Genomic DNA, 9,465 nt, shown 5'->3' with positions numbered 1-9,465 from the left:
AAGAATAAAAAATGCAATTTTACCTGTAAAATGGTAAATATTTGGTTGCATGCCCATGGGTGAAACAGTCATGCGTCCTTGCAGAGTTGAATACGGATCAAAGTACGTATATAGAGTATGTTAGGATACTTGCTAATGGAAAATAAAGGAAGAAATTGTGAAATTGGGTGGAGACAACGGATTCCCAACCCTCAGCCACCGCTAGAGTAGTGTCTACGATAAATCAGAACAATACAAAACCACGGAGTATTGGATTTCAGTTGCAATAGAACTAGTACACTTCCAGATTGATGATGGGTGTGTCCGTTTATTTAAATGAGAGGCAGGACGGGTATGTTCCTGCGCCTAAGTGAAACAATTGTTGCCTTTTCCACTCTTGTCCCAACAATTGTCAAACTAGAAAAAACCAAAAAAGAGAAAGAAAATGGATTAAAAAAACAGAGCAGGGTTTGTATCTCAGATGAAGTTTCTGATGTCCAATGACTTCACATCAACCATTGCCTCATCCTTGAATTCCTCCCTGAAACAATATAAAAATACCATTAAAAAAAACACACATCAACTCCAATACAACAAATCAGTAAAACTCAATTTGGAATCTGGATTGGGGGCACAGCTTGAAGGATTACCAATCTCACTTGGAATCATACTAGATTTCAGTTTTCTAAATTATTAGCACTAGCAATTTAAAAACAATATCAACCCACTCCAATGCATTACCCTAAACATAGTCATCTTTAAATGTACTATACTGGGCAATCCGCAGAGATGATCATATCAACATATTTTGTCTGACGTCTCCACTCATCCAAGGATCATCATGACATTTTTAAAATTTTCAATTGAATAAAAATCTGCTTCCCACAAGGATTCTACCTGCTTCTTCAGGATGTGGAGAAGTGCATCTGTAGAGTGTGGGGCCTGGTTGGAGGTTCTATCCAAACACTCTTAAAAGTAGCCTACTTTTAACTCTCAAGAGGGACTTACATAACATTTTTAGAGTTATGTCATCAGGGTCTTACCATACTTAAAATTGGAGAGTCAAGAGAGAGCATAAGGTTAAAAGCAAGATAGTCAGCAGAGAGCAATGATGTACCTTTTCTTTTGAGTTTCCATTGCCTCAAGAGCATCCTTCTTTAGCTCCTCCAGTTGTGCTTTCGCAATTTTAAGTTCCAACTGTTCTTCATACTTGGGCAGATCCTCCTTTCTAACTCCAAGCCTGAGAAGATAAACAGTTGGATAAAAAGATGTCATAAGCCTGCACCCTAATCTCAAATAATGGTGAGGCAGCCAAGGAGCAAACAAAAATCATTACAATTACATCAATATGAGAAATATGCAACATTCACTAGAAAAGAGCAAAGCAAAAGATGGCAACAAGAAGACTTTTTTTATAAGTAAAAGTAATTGTATTAAGAGTGCCTAAACGAGCACTCGAAAGTATACACGATGCATACAAGGTGCCAAGGCCAAAAAAAAAAAAACAAAAACACTAAGACCTCAGCTTACATACAACCCAACCAATTAATGAAATCCAATAAAGACCACAAGCTAAAACCTACATGCACCATGACCCAATCCAAAAAGATGTACAAAAAGGACCATAAAATAGCTTGATCCACCAACTCGAAATCTTCGAAGGCTCTTCTATTTCTCTCCTTCTATAAGATGTCAACAACAAGGTGTGCCTAGTATCTAAGAAAACCATTTCATCAATTACAAGGTGGCCTGAGAATATAAAGAATAAGGTAGAATCCATGCCTTGATAAAATGGGTTGGGTTAAATGGGGAATTCCTCTTATAGCTCAGCCAAGTCAAAGAAAGAAGAATTGGTTAGAAGACAGAGAAGCTAAGGCTGTGCTTGTTTGGATTGTTTGCTATTTTCATTTTAAAATAAAATAGAAACCCAGTTTGAAAAAAATATATATATTTAGAAGCTTCTTTTTTATTTTCATTTTTTGGGAAACTGAGTTCAGAAAAAACCAGAAAGTCAAAATACTAATTTGATGTTTTCAGAATTTTCTTAAGTGAAGAAGAAGTGAAGTGAACAAAATCACTTAAAAGACCTAATCAGGCCCATAATATAAATGGAATATGAATATTATAAATATAAAAGGAATATAAATATGAACAAAATCATAGATTAATTATAAGCATATTTGAACTTCTTATTACACCATTTTAAAAATAAAAAATAGGGCAAACAAAATGAGTAAGAATAAAGGACAAATGCAATTTCGTTGCTTTCACTATTTCTATCAATCAACTTAAATAAAAATTAAGAAAGTAAAAATACGAAAACGTTTTCAAAACAGAACCCAACCTAAAGTAAACACAAGGGATTTTTTTCTCAGACATTCAATTTTCACAATCGTCTCTTTAAGGACTAAGTTGCTTAATCATTTTCCCAACTTGCCCCAACTGTAAGGATTGCCAGCATGAATTCTATTTTGCAAGTTCACCTCCTAGACTTTGACTGTGAGGCTGGTAAAAGGGAAGTATTATTCCTTATTTTTCAAAATCCATCATCATATATACATAAAGGCCAAGTAATATAATGACATTTTATTTTAAGGAAACAAGAGGACCCTTCTATAGAAAGCCTAAAGCACTAAAATTAAAATCAACACTGCCCTTTCCTTCTCTTCATGCCATACCACCCCAACCCCAACAAACAAACTAAAATCCAAGGTGATTAACAAAGACCCATGAATGCTTTCAAGGACCTAGCTTTCTTTCCCCAGCCACCCACCTCCTGATTAGCAATCTAAGACCTGACTTGAAGGAGATACGCATTACCCCAAGAGACATTTGAAATGCCTGCAACAAGACCCTCTATACTCATTGCCCCATTGCCCCAAGAGACATTATTGAGACACAACCCTCCATACTCAGCATGAAGACCAAGGACACCAACAGGGAACCCCTTTATTGAGAAACCTGACCCCTGCAAAGCAAAGCCTCTCTCAGGACCTAAATCAAAGCTTAAATTTCAAGCTTCAATAGCCAGTCCCTCCCTGCAGGCCAAGGAAAACACAAATCATGTCTCTCCTCTAAAAAGTTTCCAACCCATCTATCCGAGTTTTATGATAAACATCGAATTTAGATTAAGATTTCCAATGAAAGGGGAATGGTCCACTATGAAGCAATAATCTCTCAACCATAATCCATTGCTGCCTGAACCAATATGACATCCAACAAAGTGACACTCAAAAGGGATTCCACTAAACTCATTGGTAACTGACATGCAGAAAATATTAAAAAAAAAGGCACATTCTCTATTATCTCATGAAGACACAAAGACACTTTCATTGAAGCCACAATGAGTAAACATTTTGAAGGCATCCAATAGATTGACTTGGGGAAACATGAAAGCATTTTCTCTTCCATGAGTCCCCAAGCAATGGCTTGGTTTCCTTTCCCAGTGGCATTGGATCACTGATCCTTTCATTTTGAGATATTTACAAATAGGCAAAAAAAATAAAATAAAATAAAAAAAGAGTGGATGTTACCAAGTTACAACATTACATGTTTTTGAACTTCTAGGTGCAATGTGCCTAAGTTGAAGGCCATTCGACTATGACACACTGTTCGTATTTTGTTAAAGAAGAACAGTGCATTCAAGATCTGTAACTTACAAGACTCATTTTCCATGATATTAGTAACACTATTAGCATACTTCCTGCGTACTTTGGTATGTCCTTGTGGCATTTTTATTTTGTAGTGAATTTGATTTTATTTATCAAAAAATTAAAAAAAAAATCCATGATATTAGTAAGTGCAAAGACCAGGTCAGGCACTCATTTATGCAACTAGGCAAGTTTAATCTATGATTGCTTCATTAAACTGTGTTTTATACCTTGTTTTAGGTATATCCATCCTTGTTAAGTCATAAAACCTATCATGCATCGTTTTTCTATTTTTCCGTATTATGTATCATAAGTTTCTTTATAAAGTGAAAAATAAACATATATGTGCATATACATTGGAAGTATGAAGTATAAAGTAATATATAACCAATTCTATGAAAAATGTAGGATTTGAAGAGTTAAACTACATCATACCCTATGAAAACATTCTATATGAGAGTTTTGAAAAGTTAAATTTAACAAAATATGACTTTAACGTATAGATACATTACATACATACATATATATATGTCTTTATGTGTTATCTTCAAAGTTCCAACTGTTTATGTCAGTCATCATTTCTTTCTTACCAAAAAAGAAATTTAAATAAAAGAGTTAATATATTAAATAAAAGTTTTTATTCACTAATCACTATCATTCTTAAACAAAAATATTACAATATTTGTTGTAAAACTAAATTTACTCGACTTCTAATATGACCTTTGACAGTAAGAATGTAGTTTTTCATATAAGATTATTTTACCTCTTTCTCCCTTCCTTTTGTACATTTAAACAATTAATATAATAAATTCTTTTAATAAAAAAAAATTGATTTCTTTTAAAAGTTATGAAAAATCGTTTAAGATATATGCATTGTTGTATTGTTATATCATGTATCATAAAGTGTATCGTATACATATCCTAAGATACACTTTAAGATAAGATACAATTTTTTTTTTTTTGATAAGTCAGAGTTGAATTAAACCAGAGGCAAAAAGTCACACTGCATACAGGGGATATACAAGGCAGCTAGGGCCTCACAAGCAAAAAATAAAGCCAAAAGAGCCTCACCGCCCCTCAAGTGGATGCTAACCACTCCAAAAAGCCTATAAGGGAGAGAGACTCCTCTCCAATATACAATCTAGCCCAGCTCCATAAATTACAAGATACAAATTGCGTTACATACTGATTTCCATTATATATATATACACATATATATTGTTGTATTGTTATATTGTATCATGTATCGCAAGTTTTTAACAACTATGGGTATATCTAATAAATTAATAACCAACATCCTTCCAAAGGAAATCCAAAAATCACAAAATCAATTCTGTTCAAACCACAAACACTGGCAAAAGATGTCATCATAATGAGATGCATGCATAGAAGAGTAAGGATCAGATGGCTCAATCTTATCAAGTCCAGAACATGCAGAACATTCAATTTGTGAAATAACACATACTTCTTATTGACTTTATCAAACTCTGCCATAAGAAGAGCCATTCCTTTCTTGTCATTCCTCATAAGTGGTTTCTTGAGTTCCTTCTCAACTTTCTCTAGTGCATCCATCATCATAGCCTCTGCACCTAGTTCATCAGTGAGACCTCTCCTGCAAATAAATAAATAAAGGGAAAGGTTTTATGGAATTATTGTAGTTTGAGTATGAATCTGAGGTTTCAATTTATTCATGGGGATTTAACAAGATAATTCCTACCAATAATAAAGAAAACAATACAATAGTAACTGTACAATATGTGATACAATCATTTTAATAGTAAATATAATATCAGACCACAGAAGTAAGCAGCTGAAAAACTAATTGTTTGATGACTATACATCACTTATCAACAGTAAACTTCGACAAATTTAAACAAGCTCTCATGTTTATATCTCATGAAAAAAAATGTTCTAAGGTTCAAATCAAGGAAACAAAACACATTATTAGGAAACATCTAAAGGAAGGAAAAAACCAAGGCAATCATAAAATATAACTTTTGCTTGTAGCCAAGCATCTTCCAGTAACTAAGAAGGATGACACAACCGAATAGGAGCAAGATAGAGCAAAAGCTACATAAGCTAACTTAATAGGATATGAATATCTTAAACAGAAAATGCAAGTAGGTTTAGACAAGAACGCTTACTTGATTCTTATCTCCTTCAATGTCAACAGATATGTACGAGCATCTGGAATACCTTGAGTTCGGGTTTGAATGGTGTACTGAATTCTTTGGGATTCTGAAAACAAGTCTGCCCTGTAGGGTTTCAGGAAGATCATAAGAAAATGCATCATAAATCAATACAGAAAAATGCGGAGAAATATATCCACCCAAGCAAAAATCAGAAAACCATATATTGATTCCAGGCTGAAGGTGATATGCAGTACAACTATATGCTCTTAGAGAAAAGTTGATACTGAGTTAAGAGGAAAAAGGACTAAGTAAAGGAAAATAATAATAATGTCATCAAGGTAGAGATTATATTCACTTGTCTATATCCATCAAATCTGGCATGTCCAAGTTAAATCATTAAGTTAGCATGCATCGGATGATGCAATCTTTAACTGTAGCCAGATCAAGGAGAATCCTACAGATCTACAAATTGGATGCTAGTATTTTTTTTTTTTATATATAGGTAAATTTTTGTCTCCATTGAGACTTGAACCTGGAACCTCCCACAAACCCTCCCCATCCCTTAACCACTTAGAGTCAAGCCTCAAAGGCGGATGCTAGTCACAAGTGCTATCTCCGACTAATTTCTATTAAGCACAAGAATTATTTGAGGAAAAAAAAAACAGCTCCTGTGGCAAGCTAACAATCTTCAGCACAAACTTGGTCCATTATGGCTTGTCTGTTTTTTTTCTTTTTTTTTTGTGTAACATGTAATCAACAAATGATCTTCAGTGACCAGAAGTGATATACTTTTTGTCCTGAGTCCTGGCATGGTGCATCACCACTGATTCCTGTAGCATGACCAATGGAAAGCTCTCGAACAAACTTTTTGACATTTATATAGCAATATGAGGCTTATATACACCAACAAAAACTCACACGGATAATCATTTCACTGAAAGACCAGACATAAATTAGATATAACTACAGAAACTTACTTCTCTCTTACAGTCTTCATAACCTTTGCATACTGGTTGACTGCAGCAGGGTCCTCAGGGTCGATGGTGATCTTCTCCTTCCGAAGCACCCCCATGGCTGTCTCAAATTTCTTTTTAACCTCCAGAAAAATATTCTTCAACATCTCTATTAAGGTCAAATGCAGGTCCCTTGTCAGAGCCAATTAATCATGGATGCAAATAATATAGGAAATGGAACTGAACCTACACATTTCTTCAGAAAATAATAACTTGCCACAATAGCCCATCATACATGCATCAACAACAGTTAACTGCAAACCATATGCAGTGACTCTGTTAATAAAGCACAAAAAAATAACAAACATTTGAACACCAACATCTGTAGTGACTTTATTTGAGGAAGTAGTGAACTGAGTCAAGTGCAAACAAATCCGTCATGTTTGGTGTTGCTACAAGTCTCTGAAATGCAGATAGGTCTAGATATACAAATATGTGTATGGTAACACCAGCTGGTTTACCACTTGAACAATTACTTGAATGTCGCTACAGGTGCATGCGAAAAAATGATCAAGCAGGCTGCATTTGTCGCAAAATTGGTAGTCTCTACCATAATGACCACTTAAAAGAAAGATTCATTGCAGATACTAGATGGACTCATATAGCTGTCTGCATCTTCACATCCATCATGCAAAGAAAACAAAACAGCACATAGAAAAATGAAGTGCATGGGCTTGACTTGAGAACAACCTTGTACATGAAGTCGTTGATGGAAAAGCGATGTATATTTGATTAGTGCACAATAAAACATCAAAAACAAAGAGAACTCTACAGTGTCACTCACCATCCCCCTTGAGAGCTGGGGGAGCAGCTTCTTTGGCGAAGAAACGGACTGGAACAGCATGCTGTTGTTGTAAAATGATCTGACTGCCATACAACTGTATAAGCACAAAAAGACAAGCAAACATAATTAGCAACATGTAGAGATTGGGAAAAAAAATCACCCTAAAGATGAGAAACAAAAGAAGCTTTAAATACAAAACTGCAATAAAATTTTATCTTGGGGCCAAATGCCTTACATTTCCAAGGTCAATGTAGAGAGAAAGATATGGTTTTGACTCAACCCTCTACATATCAGTTTATTTTTTATGGTCTTTCTACCTTTCCGACCCAAATTGATATTTATTCTGTTTCCCACAACATTTCACATGAACTTGCAATATTGTTTCCATCACCACCTGATGCTGTTGTGTTATATAATCATTGTTGTTGCTGTTTTCATCATTGCAGTTATCTCGCTCCAAACAAGAAGAAACACTCTATATGGCTTACACCACACATGTCTAAACTGTTTCCATTGTTTCTCTTGTTTGCTCTTATTTGAGTGATAAGAAATAATGAAAATTGATAGTAGTTTAAAATCTTGCAACCACAGCTTTAACACAAACAGAGCCCACTATAAGATTCTCCATTTTCATTTTCTTCCATATGTTTTCAGCAATCAAACATGATGTTCCCAAAATAAAGGGGAAAAAAAGCAGCTAATCAATATTTTGAGTTTCATCGCAGCACAATCAACTACAGAGCCGCACAAATCTCCAAGTCATTCAAATCATCATTTCGATTTCCCCATGCCCACTCTCACACCTTAAGACCAAACATCATTTTCGACACACATCGCCTCCACAAAATTCTCAAGTCTCAGCAGATCGGCTTCAAGAATCGATCAAAACCGTAACATAAAACAAACCAAAACCCTAAAATACGAAAAAAAGGAAATGAAACATACAAAACAACGTCGAATCTCAAGTCCTCGATTATCTCGGATCCGATAACAAAAACAAAAAAAATCAAAATCAAAATCAAATCCACTCAACAGCGCCTAATGCCATCAGCTGAGGCGAAAATGAAACATTAGATTGAAAATAAATAAATAAATCATTTTCCATTTTCTTGGTTTTCTCGGGAAACAGACAGCAGAAAATGCAGGAAATACCTGTTTGGATTTGGATAAGAGACGAGAGGAAAAAGCCATGATCGGAGGATCAGCGCGATTAGGGTTAGGGTTTGAGTTCCGATTGGTGAAGCCTTAGTTTTGAGGTCGCACGAGTGTGTAGAGCTGTGATGGCGTTGTATGTATCCCATGAGCACCTCTGCATTATATCTGGGCCGCTCATCTTTGAGATCCTTTTTTTTTTTTTCCTTATATTTCATTTTAATATTTGTTTGGCTAATCACATTTTTGCTATTTTTATTTTAATCATTTCGTTTAAAATGTAAAATATTCTTGACATGTTTGGATGTGTTTTTGAAAATATTTTTTAATTTCAAAAATATGTTTGATAAAAACAGGTTTTTAAATAAATTATTCGAAAATTAATTTTGTGTTTTATAATTGATTTAAAATATTTTCAATTATTTTTTTAGAGTATTTGGAACAATAATTAAAAAAATTAATAACTTTTGCATTTTATGCAAATATACAATCCTTTCATCAACAATAAGCCAAAATAGTTATTTTTCATATTTAAGCTGTATAATTTTATTTTATTATTATTTTTTTTTATATGTAAACCAAATATGTATTAAAGGAGAGGCCAGTAGCCACACAGAAGATATACAAGGTAGTTATAGCCTCACAACAAAAACAAAAGAGACCAAGAAGACCTCACCCCCCTAAGTGCATGCTAGCCACTCTAGAAAGCCTAGAAGGGAGAGAGAGTCATCTTCAATATCCAATCTAGCCCAACC

At 34.4% G+C, this 9,465-nt stretch overlaps 1 protein-coding gene across 2 annotated transcripts; it reads right to left on the bottom strand.

Moving 5' to 3' along the window:
- Window positions 1-226: 226 nt before the first annotated feature.
- Window positions 227-8,890, bottom strand: LOC100254399 (probable ATP synthase 24 kDa subunit, mitochondrial). Of its 2 annotated transcripts, XM_002279353.5 has the most exons (7): window positions 8,711-8,890; window positions 7,559-7,652; window positions 6,739-6,883; window positions 5,774-5,884; window positions 5,095-5,241; window positions 1,097-1,219; window positions 227-520 (listed from the first exon to the last, which is right to left on the bottom strand). In XM_002279353.5, exons 1-7 carry the CDS (start codon window positions 8,747-8,749, stop codon window positions 457-459), a joined length of 723 nt encoding a protein of 240 aa, XP_002279389.1. In that variant the 5' UTR covers window positions 8,750-8,890; the 3' UTR covers window positions 227-456. The 2 variants fall into 2 exon arrangements, with proteins under 2 accessions (XP_002279389.1, XP_059594692.1); XM_059738709.1 differs by lacking the exons at window positions 227-520; window positions 1,097-1,219 and having other exon boundaries at window positions 4,850-5,241; window positions 8,711-8,884.
- Window positions 8,891-9,465: the final 575 nt, after the last annotated feature.

Source organism: Vitis vinifera, chromosome 7 (assembly GCF_030704535.1).
Source record: "Vitis vinifera cultivar Pinot Noir 40024 chromosome 7, ASM3070453v1".
Lineage (NCBI taxonomy): Eukaryota > Viridiplantae > Streptophyta > Magnoliopsida > Vitales > Vitaceae > Vitis > Vitis vinifera.
The sequence above is the reverse complement of the archived record's forward strand: the minus strand, read 5'-3'. Positions and strand labels throughout refer to the sequence as shown.